This window comes from Rhinolophus sinicus, chromosome 14 (genome assembly GCF_057876585.1).
Source record: "Rhinolophus sinicus isolate RSI-liver-muscle chromosome 14, RSI-T2T, whole genome shotgun sequence".
NCBI lineage: Eukaryota > Metazoa > Chordata > Mammalia > Chiroptera > Rhinolophidae > Rhinolophus > Rhinolophus sinicus.
Window position 1 is genome coordinate 37,275,329 of NC_142514.1, and position 21,346 is coordinate 37,296,674.

Sequence of the window (21,346 nt, forward strand, 5' to 3'; positions counted from 1 at the left end):
CTGCATAAGGACCACTACAGCTCCTCACTGCAGTAATTACTTCTACAATCTAAGTAAATGCCTTCATTTGGCTAATTCCTTCATTTGGCAAACATTTATTTAGAACCTACTATGTGCCTGGCATTGTGCTGGGGATATAAAAAACTGAGAGCTACTACACATGATGCTCACCATGCATCATTCATTCTTCTAAATGCTGAGCATGTAATAACTATTCTAACAACTCTATAAAGGAGATACTATAGGACAACAATTTGACTCAGGAGCACCTGGTTACCGCATCCATGTTGCTACTCAGTATTGCATAATGCCACTCAAATAAGGTAAGATCCCACTTCATGAACTATTAGGAGAGGAAGAGACAATTTAGCAATTACAGTAAAGGCTACACGGTAAATTGGGCCTCTAATGCAGTGGTGGTGGTAGTGATGGGAGGCATAACAGAAGAGATAATACCTGAATTCTAATGGAATAAGTTATGAAATAAAGACTGGCTAACAGTGACCACTCGGGAGCATAAAGACATGAAACAGTCATTCACTCATTCAATTCTGTAACTATTAACTGAGTGTCTACTATGTGCCAAGCACTTGGGATAGATCCATTAGAAAACAAAACAACCATCCCTCCCTTAGGGGAGCTTATTTCCCAGGGAAGAACAAAATAACAAACTTCACAAGTAAATTCATAGGAAGTTAGAAGAAAACTTCTGTGGCAATAAGAAAAAGTTGAGTTGGTTTAGTAAAGGGGATGGGAGCATGGGAGCAGGAGACAGTTACAATGTTAAATAGAGTGGTCAGGATGAGACTTGATGAGAAGGTATGATTTGGAGAAGAGCGAAAAGTGTTCTAGGAATAGGAAACAGCAAACACACTCAAGTAGGAGTGTGACTAGCTTTAAAAAGAAAACTAAGAAACCCAGTGTGGTACAGAAAGGGGAAGAAGAGGAAAACAGAGAACTAGTCAGTAAGAACCACATTTAATTCTACATTTAAATGAGGAGCAACTGAAGCGTTTTGAGGGTGAGGAGGGGAAAGGGCATAATCTGACTTAACTTTTGGAAGAACCATTCTGATTATTGTGTTGAGAATAGACTGTAAGGGGCAAAGGTAGATGCAGGAAACTTACTATTACACTATGGTATTAATCCAGGCTAGAGATGATGGTGGTTAGAACAAAGATGGTAACAGTGGGGGTAGTGAGACGTGGTCAAATTCTGGACATATATGAAGTAGAAATAACAGAATTTCCTGACAGACTTGTTATGAGGTATGAAAGAGATAAGTAAAGGATGACCCCAATGTTTTTGACTGAGCAACTGAAAGGATGTAGTACCATCAAATGAGATGAGAAAACTGCATGTGGAGCAAGGAGAAAACCAGGAGTTCAGTTTTAGGTTCGTTAAGTTTAAGACATCTATTACACATCTAAGTAGAGACGTTATATAGGCAACTGGAGATAAAATTATAGCGTTCAGGAGAGAGATTTGGCTGAAGATTTAATTGGGGAATCATCATCATACAGATGGTACTTAAAATCCACAGGATTGGATGAGATCACTAAGGTAGTGTAGATAAAGAAAAAGGGGTGGAGCCTTGGAGTACTCCAACATTAAGAGACTGTAAAGGCTTAATCAGCAAAGGAAACCAAGAAGGAATAATCAGCCATGGGTACAGTGTCCTGAAAGTGAAGTTAAGAAATTTTTCAGATAAGGAAATAATCAATTGGCAAATGTTGCTGATAAGTCAAAAAAGATAAAAATTGAGAAATGACCATTAGATTTAGCAATGTGGAGGATATTGATATGATGATACAAGTTTTGGCAGATTGATGGGTGCCGAAGCCTGATTAGAATGAGTTAAGAGGAAACAAAGACATTGAAAATAGTGAACATAGATAATTCTTTCAAATAGTTTTACTGCAGAAAGGAGCAAAAGAATAGTTGGGAAGAGAAGTGGTGCTGAGATTCTTCTTTAAAATGGGAAAGATAAAAGCATGTTTGATTCAGCAGAGAATCAACAATTGGTAACTTAGGAGGGAAAGAATTGCTAGAGCAATGTTCTGGATAGACAAAAAGGGAGGGACTGAATACACAAGTGAAGAAAATGACTTTAGATAGCAACACGAGAAGTTCTTTTCTACAAGCAGGCAGCAAGGCAGAATATGTGAGTGCAGACAGTGACAGATGGTGCAGGGAATGTGTAGAAATTCTCTTTTGATTGTCTCAGTTTTATCAGTGAAGTAATAAGCAAGATCATTAGTTGAGAATATTGGTGGTTTGAGGAGAGGACAGAAAGTAGGCTAGGAAAATGGGAGAGTTGAATGAACTAGGAACATATATTCAGGGAACTACATAAGCAGTGATTTCAGTAATGTTCACATTTCTGTAATAATATGTCTACCTACTTCAGAAGTAGACTACATGCTACTGAAGGACACAATCCATAGATATTCAACTTTGGTTCTCCAGCACTCAAGCTAATGCCTGGCTCTGAACAGGTCCTTAATAAATGAATGCTGACTGATTAAATAAGCAAGCCACCCACTAAAGGCGCACAGGCCTTTATTTCTCCACCAGTCTGACACCATAATTCTCATACGCTAAACTTTTGGTCACAGCCCAACTCCTGAAGGAAATTTTCCTTGTCTAAATGAAAAAGATACAAAGAATTACTTTGACATGATTCAAACAATAGAAGTCTTCCAAAATGAGTTATAAATTCATTAGGGAATCTCCCTACTGAAAAACTAAACCAGATCAACCCCTCACGTTACAGATGAGGAAAATGAGGCCAAGAGGCTTGCTTACTCAAGGTTAGTCAGTCTACTATTAAAATAGCTTCAATTGAAGGCATCACAAATTCTACAGATAGAAAAGACACACACACACAAAAAATGCTTACTTTGCCATGCTTTTCCTTCATGGCATTACTTTGGTTGTCTGTTTCTGTCTTCTTGGTATCATCTTTTGGTTGGTCTGCCTTAGCTTTGTTTTCCTCAGCAATTGAGTTTTTTTCAGTTCCACTACTTGAATTATATTCCCACTTCACAAACTTTTCTTCTACTATGCCCTTCAGCTGAAAGTCATCCATTCTTTTTGGGTCAAAGCCATCAATCTACATAAAAAGGCATTCCAAATTGTGTAAAAATTATTTAAAGAGAAAAAAAAAAGATGGACAAACAGACAAACCGGAATTCCAGCTTAAACTGTTTGAACAGAATACTCTGTAAGAGCAAACTACATATCTATATATCTATATATATGTCACAAACTTATGCTTACCCAACTTCCAAGTAAACAAGGAAGAAGAGGTGGTTTTCTTTGTTGTAGAAAAAACATCACCATTAAAGCAAAACAGTAAGAAGGGATTCCGCCATCAGTTTGGGAGTCAATATAGCACAACTGCAAAATGAAAGGGAAAAAGAACCACCATTTACCTTTCTTTAATTTTTTTGTTCCCCTCACAATAAAAGTAGTAAGGATATCTGTAGTAAGGTTAGAGTGGATATGATTGGGGGAGGTGGAAGTTTTTTTCCCCTATCATAGTCATTGTAAAAAGTATAAATATATAATTGTGTGTGTGTGTGTGTGTGTGTGTACCGGAGGTGTCAAAAAATGTATACAAATGGACACTCTGGTGAACATTGCTCAAGCAGCAGTTTGCTATAATCAGAAGTGTCTGGACGCTGATGCTAACCACTTTGAGCACGTCTTGTAATTGCAGAAGTCAAATGTGACTTGTATTCATCTCTTGTTATCAGTATACATTGAGTTTTACAATTTTAATACTTCTACAATCTTAAAATGTGTATATATTTTTTTGGCACTCTATGTATGTATGTATGTATGTATGTATGTATGTATGTGTATATAAAATATAAAGAATGACCTGTAATCTTGCCAACCTGAAAACACCTATTAACATATTGGTAACCATCTTTCCATTCATTTTTTTATTGCATATAAAGACACATACATTTTAGTTAAATGGAAGCATATCATACATAGTACTTTTACCGTGGACATCTTTTTAAAATGTTATTTTCTTATCTTGCTTCTACTTCTGCCTCATATTAATAATCTTTTATGTACTTCTGGGCTTTCTATTCTGTTCCACAGATATGGTTTGTCTATTCCTATGCTGATGGTATACATTTGACTAAATCAGTTTTATAGTGGTAAAGTAGGTCCCCTTCACAAGGCTTCTCTTTCTGAGTTCCATTGGCAATTTATTCTCACATACTAACCTTTAAGACCACTTTATCAACTTTTCAGAAACTCTTAGTAATTCTAATTAATATTATTTCACATTTGAAAATTAATTTAAGGAGATTTTACAGATGTCATTTTAAAGAAACCATCTCCCTATCCAAGAACTTGGTATTTTTGTATTTCCCAAAAATTTAGGAGTTGTTTTCAATTCCCCTCAACTCTCATATACAATACCTCTCCAAGTCCTGTCTACAAAACTTATCCCAAATCTGTCTACTTGGCTTCAGATCTACTCTAACCTTATTACAGATATCTGTAACAGTTTTGTCCCCACATTTTATGATTTATGTTACAGGTTACTACAGGAGAAAGCCTGAGTTACCTTAAAGATTAGGTACTTTTTTCTTCTGTTCCACTCACCTTAGCCCAATAGCGAAAGGCTAACACCAAGGGAATAAAGACAGGTTCCATTTTGCCAAGAGCAGCAAGTAAATCAGTAGTGAGGCATGCCATATCATTTCCTGCACTCACTCTACAAAGTAAACCACTGTGAATAAGAAACAAATTTCACTATATTAATACCTTAAAAACCAGAATACTTCAAATTCTGTGGCTATCCTTTCCAATCACCGTATTTTAATACCTAAGAAGCATAATAAAAACAAATGTTTTAATATACTTAGAGCTAACTGAAAACTATGTACCAGTTCCATCACTAGAGTTCCATATATATTAAAGATGTTTGAAATGTTCATTTGTACTGCATAATAAATTTCAATCTCATTTATTACTCAAGTTCATGAGAAATTAATTACAAAACCAGCATTATGATTCACCAAAATTTGACTTATATGAGTGAGAAGACATTGATCTTGTCAATGTCAAATAGTGCAACATACCTTCTTAGTTTATTCTTTTTGCTTTGCACATGATAAAACCAAAAAAACGCAATTCTGAACTGATTACCGACACTTCTCGATTCCAATTTTTCCCTACCCAAGTTTTCATGATTTTATTGATATGCTATTTTCAGATTAGAGCTTAGAATGGATTTATGTATTAACCCAAGTAATGCTTAAAATGAAAACAGAAGCTACCTTAAGTGGGGTAACAAAACTGTAGTAGAGATATTTTGGTAGCAGGGAGAAGAATCTATCTGAGGTTGGCACAAAAAGGCAATCTGACACACTGTGATGGAAAAAAACACTAAAAGTCAGAATAGCTCCAGTCCAATTCTGATTTTCCCCTAAATGGTGTGAATTTAGACAAATCGCTAGTTGTCCTTCAGTTATCAATTTTCTAATTTAAAAAATAAGGAAGATCTTTATAGATCCTTCTAGTTTTGAATAAGAAAATATAAAAATCTTAATACATAAGATATACAGGTTAATAATAGAAAAGTTTATTATTTCTGTATTATTTTCATGTCTCCCATATTGATCTCAAATAGGATTATTTTAGTTTCCTTTTTCAAAGGCACTTTGCTCTCTCAGTCCTATAAACATCTGACTAGAAAGGCAAGATTACTCTTCAATGACTCAATTTCAGTGAACTAAAAACTAGATTCTCACAGACTGTGAGCTCCTGGAGAAGAGGTTATTTCTTATTCGTATCTGTATCAAAGATACCTACAGCAAAGTGGTATCTAACATATATAGTAAATGTTCAATTACAGTTGAGTGAATAATCTTGATGAAAAAAATGAAAAGTTCTGCTTCAGAGTGTTTTATTTTTGACTGTCTGGTAGTTCTATTTCTTGTTCACATGCTTTTAGTAAGCCTGCTATTTTAATAAATAGAAACTAGCTTAGTCATATTAATCCAAGGAGAAATCTAAAACAAAAAATTTCTCTCTGGGATATGTTCACTGCATATTTGAATGTTGTCGTTAGTTTTAAAAATACTTCATTTTCTCTTCATTGTTACCAACCTTTTCCGATCTTTGCACACCACAACAGGAACTTTAGCATGAAAATCAGATTCCACATCTACATATAACACTAACAAGGAAAAAAAAATAAAACAAGTAAGCTAATGTCAACATCTCTAAAATGTCTAGTTTATGGTAAACGTTAAGTTTCCTTCTAAAAATCACTCTCATTCCTTCTGTGGGATAATCCACTCTTCTCGTTAAGAACATCAACCAAACAGAATCTCTTCTTACCTCTGTGTCATTTGCTGTATATCACAAACCATAGGCATAGTCCCAAATACTGTCTGAAAATTACAATCACCTTAAGAAGACAGGTTTTAACATCCCTAAAAGTTTGACTATATCCATGTAAGCATATAATCTAGTCAAAGCTAACCTTCATAAATACAGCAAACAGAGGACACCACTTACTTCTGAGGGCTATTTCCACAGGAATCACGAAATGAGAACCTACATTGTTTTGACAATTTAGTTCTTTTAAATATCCATGCAAGTAAAAGACTAACTCTGCTGGCCCCATTTCCTGCAAACATATGAAGAGTCTCCCCAATTAAAGGTTCTAAGCAAGGGTGAAACACACTTCCACTCTGAAGTCCATCACTATGTCTCCAAGGTAGGCCCCATGCCATAAATGTCTAATCTAAATAAAAACAGATGGATTAACATTTCATTTGAAGTTTAAAGAAAATCTCTTAGTAGAATTTATTAGAATAATTAATTTATTCAAAAAACTTTCCACCGTGAGTGCACAGTGGAAAGTTCATAAATTTGTCCATTCTCATATGTCAGGAGTTGCATTACGCATGGTAGATGACAATGAATAAGACACAAAGAGCTCAAACAGGGGTTTGGAAAACAAACATATAAATAAATCCTGTAGATGACAGGATAAGAGGTCTTTAAAGAGTACAACGAGGGGCGGCCTCGTTAGCTCAGTTGGTTAGAGCGCGGTGTTCTTAAGGTTGCCGGTTCAACACCACGTGGGCCACAGAGAGCTGCATCCCCCACAACTAGATTGAAACAACTACTTGACTTGGAGCTGATGGTTCTGGAAAAACACTCTTAAAATAAACAAAAGTTTTAAAAAATAAAAATAGAGTACAATGAGGGCATAAAGGAGGGAATAATCAATTTTGTAACTGACAATTTTGCAAACCTATGTTATGTGTCTTAAGATGATCTGCTCATGTATTTTAATGGAAAAGAAACATTTAAAATATTTTTGCTAGGTGAGTCTAAAGAGTTTGTAAAAGCTCTGTATCTACCTCTTATCTGTAATATGCTTTAAAGTTTTTGTGCAATTAGAGACAAGTGTTTATTAAGAAAGAAAATGATATTAAAATCTCTTTACAAGATATAAACTGGAACAAATTAATCCCTTAAAAATAATTTCCCAGGAAAATGACTAAAAAGACACTATTAAATAATGGAGAGCTAATGGGGCAGATAGACAGAGAAAGGAAGTTTAGAACTGATATTAGAGCCAATGAGAAGATAAGGCTAAGCTACCTCTTGTCAGCCAAATTGTAAATATTTTTCCCAGGTACTTTTATTTAACTATTTACTTTTTTGAGTTACAATTGATAATCAATATTATTTTATATTAGTTTCAGGCGTACAGTACAGTGGTCAGACATTTATATAATTTATGCAGTTATTTCTGGGGTTACTCACCTGGCACTATATACAGTTGCTGCAACATTGACTACATTCTCCATGCTGTACTTATCCCTGTAACTATTTTGTAACTACCAATTTGTATTTCTTAATCCCTTCACCTTTTTCATCAACACTTCTCTCCTCTGGCAACCATCAATTTGTTCTCTATGAGTCTGTTTCTATTTTGTTTGTTCCTTTACTTTTTTCTTTAGATTCCACATGTAAGTGAGATCATATGGTATTTGTCTTTCTCAGTTGGCAGGTACTTCTGATTCATAAAATTTAAGTTGACAATAGTAATAATAATCAAAGCAACATAAATTTAATAGGAAGTTACTGTATACTAGGCACTTTTCTAAGCTATGGTTTAACCCATTTTATCCTCACAACCTTCTCATCAAAAAGATACTGTATTATTGTCACTTTACAGATGAGAAAACTGAAGTATGAACATTAATTTATCAAAGAACATACAACCAATAAGTGGCAGAAATAAAACTTGAGTCTGACTCCAGGTCCTGAGCTCTTAAGAGCATTTAATTCATAACAAGAAAAGCAGTAAATAAAAACCAAGAAAATAATATTCCAGATTGTACTACGTGATCTGGGGCCTGGTTACTAGATGACCTGGGGCCCGGTTTGGGACAGTTGTAATTTAAAAATTTTTTACTTTAGAAGTATTTTTATTTATGTAAATGTCCTTTTTACATCAAAAGAAATCTAGACAAATGAGGCACATATGAAAAGTTTACTAAGTATGACTTGTTTGATGTAACATAAATATTAAATTAGGTTAATAAAACATATTTACTCAATGAATGTATACATTTTTCCCCACATCTCTCTCTAAATCTTTCCTCACCAATGACTTCCCAATGATTATAGGTTTTGTTTTCTTTTACACAAGAAATACTCATAATATTCAAAGTACCCAAAAGGCAGTAGATTTTATGTATCAATTCTAAATATAATACTTTTGATCTAACCAAAATATAAATTTTCTTGTACAACAATTAAACAAACACATATTGAGTCTGACTCCAGGTCCTGAGCTCTTAAGAGCATTTAATTCATAACAAGAAAAGCAGTAAATAAAAACCAAGAAAATAATATTCCATATGTAATATGTCCATATGTAATATGACAAATACGCTAGGAGTTTTCATTTAACTTCGTTAGGCATATATAAACAACACAACACATATACCTTTAAAGAATTTTCTTTAAAAAGACAAATTTAAAAAGAAACTCACCACTTTTTTTAAAAATCCCAAGCACTTTTATCAGAAGATCTGGATGATTCATCTAAAAAAGTTTCAAATTAAATCAATATACTAATTTCAAAGTTCAAGTTGCAGAACTTTAGAGAGAATTCAATTTCTTTAAACATTTAAATAAAATCATCCTCTCTATTTTAATGAAAATAGAATAGTGTTTTACATTTATGTTAACAAATCTTGCTCATGGAACTAGAATCTAATAAATCATGTAATGCTATTATTCAAACAACATTCCTTGAATTAATGACTTTTTAGAGTGAGAAAAGATTCTGGAATTTTATAGCAAAACGAATGAAAAAAATTAGTTTACCAAATGACTACTAAAGAGAAGTTTTGAGGTAAAAAATTTAAGGGCTACTGATCACTGCCAGCATAGCCAAAAGGCTTAGAATAAAATACTACCTTAAATAACAAGCTTGTCAAATGTTTAGTTTAATATGTACTTTGCAGTTATTCAAAAGCATTTAATAATCATACATTAATTATAAGTAAATGACTAGAAATTAAAACGTCAAATTTTCACCCAAATCAAACCTCCTTGAGCACAAACTTATTCAAAAAATTAAAAACACATAAAATGTCAATTATTTTAAATGTTTGATGTCAATAAATAAGCAATGCTAACAGTGCTTTTAGTACCGTGTTTCCCCAAAAATAAGACCTAGCCGGACCATCAGCTCTAATGCATCTTTTGGAGCAAAAATTAATATAAGATCCAGGCTTATTTTACTATAAGACTGGATATGATTGATATGATATGATATGATATGATGGTACGATACGATACGATACGATACGATACGATACGATACGATACGATACGATACGATATGATACCGGGTCTTATATTAATTTTTCCTCCAAAAGATGCATTAGAGCTGATGGTCCAGCTAGGCATTATTTCGGGGAAACACAGTACTTTTGTTAATGGAACTAGCTACTACTAATTAAAAGTATCCACAATGTACCGGGGATTATACAAAAACACCTGGTATATAGAATCTTATTTAATATAAAATTTATTATCCCTGTTTTGGAAATTAGGAAACTGAGGCTCAAAAAGGTCAAGTAAGTAACTTGCTCACTGCAGCCAAGATTTGAACACCAATGTACGATTTCACTTTCTACACTACTTACCATAAGCAGTAATTGTTCTACATGCTCAAATATAAGCATTTTTCCTTTTTTTATTAATGACTGCCTTCCTGTTTCCTTTTTTTCCTGTCCTTTATTTCTTTTATTCCACCTATGTTGACACCTATTAGTAATGTCCAAAAGCACTGTTTAGTCATGATGGTAACTTCTACAAGCCACAATTTTATAGTCCCCTGCACCTCCTCTAAAAAGAGAATCAACAAAAAATACCAAGTACTAGTTAAGAACCACACAGGAAAAGTTCTTCTCTCATAACTTACCTTGGGAGGAAACTTTATATCTATATTAACATCACTACTTTTCAGAGCAAACTTGGTCAGAGACGAGCCATACAACCTAAGCGAACACTCTGGAAAAAAAGGAAAAATATCAAAGCATGAAATAGCATGCAAATATGGAAACTTCAAAAAACAGTGGTAGGAAAATTGCATATATTTCAGTTTTATGTCTTCCAAATCTAGTAGAATGGTACCCTTTCTGACTGACCTACAAAATAATAAAAACATTTCTCAGTTACAGGAGAGAAATTATTCATAAAAGTTCAGTGTTTAAATAAAATTTTAGTAATAGTTCATTTAGGTGTGACTAGAAGTATGTTTAACATTTAATATATAACAGTAAAGAATATACTAACTTAGCTATAGCTACTGTCACAAACAACACTTATTTTTAGATATAGATATTCAGTGCAATGCTCCCTAAACAAACAAAGTGCTGTCAAGTCAATTGATATTGCAAACCTAAAACTAAAAATACTGCAAAACTAAAACTGAAAATACTCTGTGGCTTTCAAGAGTTTGTAGAACAAATTAAACAAACAGTAACATGCAACCTACATCTTTCTCAGACTATCAAATATGACATTTCAAAAATCATAAGGCAAATTTGTAAAGGATCTCACTAAAGGGCAAGTTGAAAACTAACATGATTGGGACTGATCAGACAGGTTTAGTTTTTTAGAAAGTTTAAGTTTATACTCTATTGTATATATAAAAGTCTACTTTTCAAGTTCACAAAATGTCTGAAAATCATTGAAGTGATTAAAATCATAAAATTTTCATTTCTACTCATAATAACAATGAATTATTTCTATATATAATTTAAATTAGTATTCAATGTATTTTAGATAGAAAAACATTACAGAAATAATAAAATGAAAATATTTTCCATTTTTAAATTTCAATTTTATAGTCTTATAAATCTCACAATGGCTCTGTATGAAAACTATAATTCATCAACTATCCAAAATCCCTTTGGTTGTAAGAAATAAATCTTATTATGTTGTGCCATAATTCTCCATTTTGCTTTTCTGAAATATTCCCCAAAAAAGGTCATTTATTAAACAATTAAATTCATCTACTTTCAAAATGGAGAGAAAAAGGAAAAGGAAAACACTAAGAAACCCTATGTTCAAAAAGAAGAGGAAGACGTGATTTTAAAAATTAAGCATAAAATCTATTTGTACCTGGTAAAAATGCCGTTATAACCTTTGACATTTCCTCCACAATTTCCTGACGGACTCTGAGGTCATCATCTGTTATTCCTTGTTCTTTTGCTAATTCAATAACTGCAACACTTAAAGCAGCCAAGTGGGCCGGGGAAGGAGGTGGCAGAGAACGAAGCTCACTTTCTTCCTGTTTTTCCTGTCAGTGTAACATTTAACAACAACAACATAAAAAAAAAAAAAAAAGGTTTCTATTTTAATGTCCTTAGATTTAGGAGAAAAAGACAGAAATATTAACTCAACAAATATTCACCTTTTATGTGCCAGATTTAAGACACCTAGGATATGGAAGTGAACAACAGACAAAGATCCCTGCCTCTGTGAAGCAGAATTGGAAGAATGAGAGGCACTGTGGGAGAGGCTGGCATTCAACATTAAAAAATAAAACTTGTTCTACTTTACTGTCTGCATGAATTCTGAAATGCTACATCAAAGCCAAGACACTATAAGTCTAACACTTAGCTGATCATTTTGTTGCAGCAAAGTGAGATTGTCTTAGGTGTAGCAGAAGGTCTTGAACTGTCTCTGATCCCATATGCAGTATGAGATTAAATGGTCACAGGAAAACATCCTGGACACTATCATCACTCTGAAACACTGCCTACGATTTGCAATTGATTTAGCTGTTATTTTATCCAACACTAGGCAAAATAGTCAAAAAAAACCTTATTCTGCTAAAAGTTTGAAAGCCATTTTAAACCAAGGAGCTAAAGAGGGACTATATCATATATGCACGACTTTTTAAAATTAACTTACTTTTCTGATTTAAAAGAACACATGCTAACTGTAAAAACTACACGAAATTTAAAAAAATGCAAAGAAGAAAATCACCCACAGTCTAACATCTTACTATTTCCCTCATTTTTTAACATAACTGAGACCATACTGTTGCTTTTACTTATTATGATAACAAAAGCATTTGTTATACTTATGACCTCATGAAACTTGGTAACAGCTTAGAATTTTATTGTAAGTTGAGAAGCCACTGAAGGGCTATGAGCAGGAAGTAACGTGATATAACATATTTTAAAAGAACAATCCTAGCTCCTGAATAAAGAATAGATTGTGAGAGACAGGAAGATATAAGTTGGAAACAGTCCAGGTAAGACATGATGGTAGCTTTAGACTAAAGCAAAAAGAGTTGAAGTGTGTGAAAAATGACTAAATTTGGAATATATAATATTTTGAAGGTAAATTCTATAGAATTTACTAATGGTTTGAATGTGAGGTATAAAAGAAAGAGCTGAATCGAAGATGACTCAAAGGTACTTGTCCTAAGCAACTGGGTAAAGTGGTACCTTCTACTGAGATAAGGTTAATTCTGGAAAGAATTAGTTTAGGCTAGGAAAACTTGCCCACGAAGCAAGAACCTCCTAGTTAGTCTTCCATTTCCAATCTGTGGCCCTTGATCCCATTCCCCATATCTCTACCAATTATTCTCCTACTTAAAAACTTTCAATAAATCCTAAACAAAATATTAGCAAGCCAAAGTATGCAGAATATTAAAAGGATTATACACCATGACAAAGTACTACTTATTCCTAGAACCCAAGAATGATTCAACATACAATAATCCAATCAACATAACATATCACCTTAGCAGAATGAAAGGGGAAAAAAATGACATGATCATCTCAATTGATGCAGAAAAAGCATTTGACAAAATTCAACACCCTTTTATGGTAAAAACATTCAACAAACTAGGAATAAAATAAATTACTTTTTTTTAATACTAAAGATAATAAAGATCACATGAAAAACCCACAGTTAACATCATACTCAATGGTGAAAGACTGAAAGCTTTCTCTCTAAAATCATGAGCAAGTCAAGAATGCCCATTTTTACCACTTCCATTCAACATGCTGCTGGAAGTTCTAGCCAGAGGAATTAGGCAAGAAAAAGAAATACAAGGCAACCAAATTGCAAAGGAAGAAATAAAATAATCTCTATTGACAGATAACATAATCTAATATATAGAAAACCATAAATATTCTACAAAAAAAGTTGTTAGAATGAACAATAAATTCAGCAAAGTAGCAGGATACAAATCAACACATAAAAAAGTCAGTTGACTTCTATACACTAACAATAAACAAGCTAAAAAGGAAATTAAGAAAACAATTCTATTTAAAGTAGCATCAGAAAGAATAAAATACTTATGAATTAACTTACCATATTTCCCCGAAAATAAGACCTAGCCGGACAATCAGCTCTAATGCGTCTTTTGGAGCAAAAATTAATATAAGACTCGGTATTATATATTATTATTATTATATTATATAAGACCGGGTCTTATATTATAGTAAAATAAGACCAGGTCTTATATTAACTTTTGCTCCAAAGGATGCATTAGAGCTGATTGTCCGGCTAGGTCTTATTTTCAGGGAAACACAGTAACCAAGGAGATGAAACATTTGTACACCGGAAACAATAAAACATTGCTTAAAGAAATTAAAGAGGACATAAATAAACAGAAAAACTCCATGATCATGGACTGGCAGACTTAATATTAAGATGTCAACACTACCCAAAGTGATCTACAGGGTCAATCAATCCCTATCAAAATCCCAATGACTTTTTTTTTGTTTGCAGAAACAGAAAAATTGACCTTAAAAATTCACATGGAATCTCAAGGAACCCCAAATAGCTAAAGTAATCTTGAAAAAAGAACAAAGTTAGAGAACTCTCATTTCCTAAGTTCAAAACGTACTACAAAACCAGAGTAACCAAGAAAGTATAAAGTACTTGCATAAAGACAGATGTATAGGCCAATGGAATAAAACAAAGAGACCAGAAATAGACACTCATAAATATTGTCAAATGAATTTTAATAAGGGTGTCAAGATAATTCAATGTGGAAAGGAGGACTGTCTTTTCAACAAATGGTGGTAGGAAACCGATATCCACATGCAATGTGAACCCTTACCTTACACCACATACAAAAATTAACTCAAAATGGATCAAAGACCTAATTGCAAGAGCAAAATTATAAAACTCTCAGAAGAAAGCAGAAAAGAAAAGCTTCATGACACTGGGTTAGGGAATAATTTCTGGGATATGAAACAAAAACACAGGGAACAAAAAGAAAGACAAACTGGACTTCATGAAAATTAAAAACGTTTGTGCATCAAATGACACTATTAACTGAGTAAAAAGAGAACCCACAAAATGGGATAAAATATTTGCAAATCACATATAAGGGATTAATTTCCAAAACATACAAAGAACTCCTAAAATTCAATAAGAAAACAACCCAATTCAAAAGTGCTCAAAGAACTTGAGTAGACATTCCTCCAAAGATACACAAATGGATAATAAACACATGAAAAGGTGCTCAACATAATTAATCATTAGAAAAATGCAAATCAAAAGTACAATGAGATACCACTTCACATTAGAATGGCTATTAGCCACAAAAACAAACAAAAAACCCGCAAGAGTTTTGTGGATGTGGAGAAATTGAACCCTTGTGCATTGCTGGTGGGAATGCAAAATGGTGCAGCTGCTGTGGAAAACAGTATGGCAGTTCCTCAGAAAATTAAACGTAGGTTTACCATTTGATCCAGCAATTCCATTTCTGGGTATATACACAAAAGAAATGAAAGCAGGGATTCAATCAAGTATTTCTACAACAGTGTTCATACCAATATTATTCACAATAGCCAAAAGGTAGAAACAACCCAAATATCCATCTACAGATTAATGGATACATAAAACATGGTATATACATAGAATGGAATATTATTCAACATTAATGAGGAAGGAAATTCTGATACATACCATAACGTGGTTGAACCTTAAAGACATTATGCTAAGTGAAATAAGCAGAAAAGGACTTAATAGCATGCTCGAAATTCCAAAACTCTTTACCTTCTCAGGTAATCAACTCAATCCTCCTCATTTTAAACATTGCCCCATCTATTGGTTTGTTTTATCAAGTAAGCACTCTCTGCCTCTACTATAACAACCACTACCACCACAATTTATTGAGTACCTAGTGTGGGCCTGGCATGTGTGAGGGGCCTCAATACATATTATGTCACTTAACCCTTAAAATGCACCTCCACAGGTAGATACTATCAAAATTATTTTATACGTAAGAAAACTGAGGCTTAAAGATACTTAATATCTTTCAACAATCAGAGGGTAGAACTGATAATTAATCTAGGTCTAACCCCAACGCTTATGCTCTTTCGACTTCCATTTAAATAATCAGTCAACAAATATTATTGAGCAACTATGTGCCAGGCAATGGAGTTACAATGGGAAAAAAAGAATGCATATAGTCCCTGTCCTCATGGAGCTTACAGTCAGGAAAGAGGTAAAGATTAATTAAATGATCATTCAAATTAATGAAAAATTAAAACTGTGCTGGGATGAGTTTCAATATGCCATATTAAAACAAAAGATCCTGTGTGCCACTCGAGCTACTACCAATCTTCCTTTCTTTCATAATGAAGTTTCCTGAAAGTTGCGTCTACTCGTATGCCTTTTCTTTAACCTGCTCACTCAAAACTATGTCATTAGCTCTAAAACAGAAACTGTTCTTACCTAGATTATCAAAACTTGCTTAGTTGACATTTTTACATTCTTAGATTATTTTAATGTTATCAAACACTTTGAACTATCCTACTGAAACTTTTTTTTTTAGCTTCTGTGGTATCTCTATTCTCATTTTCCTGATCATTCTCCAGTCTGTTTGTTGCTCTTCCTCTTTTAGTCCCTTCAATATGTATGTTCTTTGATTTTCTCTCCTCACTCCCATGGATGATCTCTCCCATGGGTGCTGACCCATGGCTTCAATAAGCTGAAGATTACCAATCTGAATCTCCAGCTCCTAATATAAATTCCACCTCCTTATATTCAACTAACTGGTGAACATCTCCACTTAAAATGTCCTACAAGTGTTTCAAATTCAGTATGTTCTAAAACATGTTCTTTATTTCCTCTAATTAAATGGCACCATAATCTATAACACCTCAAATCAGATTACCTAATGATCATTCGAGACATCTTAGGCCTCCGCCTCTACAATTCTACACCCTAAATCTCTCTCAAAGCTCCAACCTCAACTCCATTCTCACCAATTACAACTTCATACCAAATGTTCATCATTGCCTGACTAATGAAAGACTAATGGGTCTACCCAACCTAGACCCTTCAAAGACTTTTTTCACACTGATTCCAGGGTGAGTTATCATGCAAAATTACATGTCATTAAGCCCCATAAACCTCAAAATAAAATCTGAACATTCTAACAGAGTATACATTCATGATCAATCTCCCCTTTGCCAGTGTACTTCAGTTATGCTAAAATACTAGTTATTCCCTGAACACAATCTGCCGTTTCTTCCTTCAATGACTATGCACATAAATCTTCTATAAAGATTTATTCTCTTCTTTACCTGATTTTTTTTTAATTAAAATTTATTGGGTGACAATGGTTAACAAAACTACATGGGTTTTTCAAGTGTACAATTCTGTAATACATCATCTATATATCGCATTATGTGCTCACCATCCAGTCAGTTCTCCTTCCATCACCATATATTTGACCCTCTTTACCCTCTTCTACCATCTCCCATACCCCCTTACCCTCTGGTAACTACTAAACTGTTGTCTGTGTCTATGAGTTTTTGTTTCTTTGTCTTATTCCCTTGTTTACTTCAGTATTTTTGTGTGTTTTTTTATGGCCTCTTTTTGTTTTTAACTAGTTTCAGGTGTACTGCCTTCAGTTTTATATCCCACATATGAGTGAAGTCATATGGTTCTCGACTTTGCTGTCTGACTTACTTCACTTAGCATAATAACCTCAAGATCCACCCATGTTGCCGCAAATGGCCGTATTTCGTCTTTTCTTATGGCAGAACAACATTCCATTGTGTATATGTACCACATCTTCTTTATCCAGTCATCTATCGTAGGACACTTTGGTTGTTTCCATGTCTTTGCGACCATAAATAATGATGCAATGAACACCGGAGTACATATGTCTTTATGGACAAATGTTTTCACTTTTTTTTGGCAGATACCCAGGAGAGAGGATTGCTGGGTGATACCGCAATTCTATTCTTAAAAACCATGATCAGTTCCTCTATTCACCTTCTCTCGCAAGCCTTTTCTGACGCAATATACAAACTGTTATACAAGTCCCAATCTGCTGTCACACCATATTCTAAAAAGCATCTACTGTAATACTTAATCACACTCTTTTTCAACCATTTTGCTCATGTGCCTGCCCCCAGTGCCTATGAACTCATGTCCAGAGATTACAGTGCTTTATTTTCTTAGATCTCTATAGCATAAAGGCCTAAAGCAGAATCTGAAGGCATTCAACAAATTATTTGTAAATTAAAATTTTATACAGGTCTTTTAACTGGAAAATACAGTTCATTTATCTTTTCGGTATGTATAATGTGAACTTTTATTAAGCTTTCTTTTTTATCTGCTTTTCCTGACACTATCAGCCTACTGCCCTACCCCACACTCTGCCCATTCTTTAGGACGGAGGCCTTTTCATTATTTTATTCAATCTACCTCCTACTAGTTCGGAAGCTATACTCTATCACTACTTTTTTACTGCTTATTCTAGGTATTTCAACATGCATAATTAACCTAACAATATCTACAATAAACCAGTATCTTTCACACAGGATAATTATTTTAAGGTTCACCTATGTTGTGTGTATCAACAGTTCATTCCTATTTATGTCAAATAATATAATGTGGTATGGCTATCACACAATTTGTATACCCATTCACCTATTCATGTACATTTGGTTTGTTTGTACTTAGGAAGTCTGACAATTAAGTTCGCAATCTTGTCCTAGAGAAAGTACTACATAGCTCATTGCTGAATATCACTACAGTCACCTCCGAAGTACTCCCCTTGGGAAGCTATGCACTGATATCAGCGCCTAGTCCACCCTTCAAAGCAATCTTGGAACTCTTTTTCTGGAATGGTCATCAAAGCTGTCGTTGTATTACCGTTGATGTCCTGAATGTCGTCAAAATATCTTCCTTTCAATATTTCCTTTATCTTTGAGTAAAGAAAGAAGTCATTGGGAGTCAGATCAGGTAAGCAGAGAGGGTGTTCCAATAGTTATTTGTTTACTGGCTAAAAACTCCCTCACAGACAGTGCCGTGTGAGCAGGTGCATTGTCGTGATGCAAGAGCCATGAATTGTTGCTGAAAAGTTCAGGTTGTTTTCGTCTTATTCACGCAGCCTTTTCAGCACTTTCAAATAGTAAATTTGGTTGTTTGTCCAGTTGGTACAAATTCATAATGAATAATTCCTCGGATATATAAAAAGGTTAGCAACATCGTTTTAACTCTTGATTTGGACTGACGGAACTTTTTTGGTCATGGAAAATTAGCTGACTTCTATTGTGCATTTTGATGCTTTGTTTCAGGGTCTGATTGGTACACCCATGTTTCATCACCGGTGATAATATGGCCCAAAACATCATCTTGCCTCTCCAAAAGGTCTTGGCAAAGTTTGACTCTCTTTTGCTTATGTTCATCAGTGAGCTCCTTTGGGACCATTTTGGCACACACCTTTCTCATGCCAAGATTTTCAGTTCATATTTTCCTGTTTCTCTATCAATGTTTACTTGGTCTGCTATATTTCTCACAGTCAGCCGATGATTTTGATGCACAATTTGAGTAATTTTTGCAATGTTTTCATCAGTTTTGCTCGTTTCTGGCTGCCCAGACCTCTCTTCATCAGTGATGCATTCTCTCCCCTCAGAAAATCGTTGAATCCATTTGTACACTGCCGTTTTCTTTATGACATAAACTTGGACTAACATGTCCCTGATTTCACTTCCACGATTGCCAAGTTTAACAAGAAATTTAATGCTTGTTTATTGTTCTAATTCAAGCTCATTCTCGTGACGGCACACAAAAACAGACAATGAATGCCACTCAGCAAGACACTGCCACACGTCGACACAAACACATCTGTGAGACACTGATCTACCAAGGTTATGAAACCTTACCGAGCTGTATGTACAGTGTTGCCAATGTAAGGGCACGGTGGCAAGTTCATGAACTTAATTGTTGGAACTCATAAGATACCATGAACATTCAGATACAAGTATTTGTACAAACATATGCTTTTACTTCTCTTGGGTAAATATACAGAAATAAAATTAGGTGTATTAGGTGTACGTTTAACTTTTTAAAAACTACCAAAATGTTTTCAAAAGTGGATGTACTATCATATGATACAGTAATTCTACCTCTGGATATTTATCAGAAGAAAATGAAAACACTAACTCAAAAAGATATCTGCATCCCTGTGTTCACTGCAACATTATTTACAATAGCCGAGACATGGAAACAACTTAAGTGTCTACCAGTGGATGAACAGAAAGAAAATGTCGTATATACAGTCATGTACCACTTCACAACCGGGATACATTCTGAGAAATGCCGCGGTAGGCTATTTCAATGTTGTGCGAACATCAGAGTGTTGTTACACAGATCTAGCCTACTACACACTTAGGCTATATGGTATAGCCTACTGCTCCTAGGCTAAAAGTCTGTACCAAACAACACAAGATTAAAAGAAGCACAAGTGAAAACAAGGCAATCAAGAGATGCGGTAAACCTGAGATGTATGAGGCTGTTGCTAGCATAACATGACATACGATTTTACAGCAAACCTTTTTTAATAAGTACAAAGAGTACACTCTAAAATAAAGATGAAAAGTATAGTAAATACATAAACCAATAACACAGTCTTTATTAGCACGTATTAGGTGCTGTATATCATTGTATTGCTAGTATTTATACAACTGGCAATGCAGTAGGCTTGTTTACACCAGCATCTCCACAAAAACGTGAGAGATGTGCTGAGTTGTGTTACATTACAAAGACTACGACATCACTAGGCAATAAGAATTTTTCAGCTCCATTATAATCTTATGGGACCACTGTTGTATAGGCAGCCTGTGGTTGATGGAAATGCAGCACATGACTGTATAATGACATATTATTCAGGAATAAAAAAGGAAATCTTGCCATTTTCGACAATATGGATGGATCCTAAGGGCATTATATTAAGTGATGTAAGTCAGACAGAAAGAGACAAATACCGTATGATTTCACTTATATGTAAAATCAAATTCAAGGAAAAAAACCTAAACTCAGAGAATAGACTAGTGGTTGGCTGCCAAAGGTGGGGGGTCGGGGGAATGGATAAAAGTGATCAAAAGGTACAAATTTTCAGTTATAAAATAAATAAATCCTGGAGATATAATCTACAGCATGGTGACTACTTAATAATACTGTATTTATTATACATATATTTGCAAGCTGCTGAAAGTGTAAATCTTAAAAGTTCTCAAAAAAAATTTGTGTAATTATGTGTGGTACTGAATGTTAACTAGGTGTATTGTGATCATTTCACAAAATGTACACATTGAATGACTATCTTGTACACCTAAAACTAATATGTTTATGTCAATCAGATCTCAATGTAAAAAATAATTTTAAAATAAATAAACCTTAAAAAAAAGTGGATGTACTATTTTACATTTCCACCAGTACTGTTTGAGCCTTGCATTCTTCCACATTCTTGACAATACTTGGTATAGTC

The 21,346-nt window shown here is 34.0% G+C and overlaps 1 protein-coding gene across 9 annotated transcripts in view; it reads right to left on the minus strand.

The window, feature by feature from the left end:
- TUT4 (terminal uridylyl transferase 4) overlaps positions 1-21,346 on the minus strand; it is a 106,381-nt gene that overhangs the window by 37,687 nt on the left and 47,348 nt on the right. For all 9 annotated transcript variants that reach the window (XM_074334722.2, XM_019742855.3, XM_019742854.3 and 6 more), the window contains exons 5-11: positions 11,704-11,881; positions 10,499-10,587; positions 9,057-9,108; positions 6,142-6,211; positions 4,633-4,759; positions 3,283-3,402; positions 2,903-3,115 (exon numbers count right to left, since the gene is read on the minus strand). In XM_074334722.2, the coding sequence (XP_074190823.1) occupies positions 2,903-3,115; positions 3,283-3,402; positions 4,633-4,759; positions 6,142-6,211; positions 9,057-9,108; positions 10,499-10,587; positions 11,704-11,881 (849 nt within the window). The remainder of the gene's footprint in view (positions 1-2,902; positions 3,116-3,282; positions 3,403-4,632; positions 4,760-6,141; positions 6,212-9,056; positions 9,109-10,498; positions 10,588-11,703; positions 11,882-21,346) is intronic.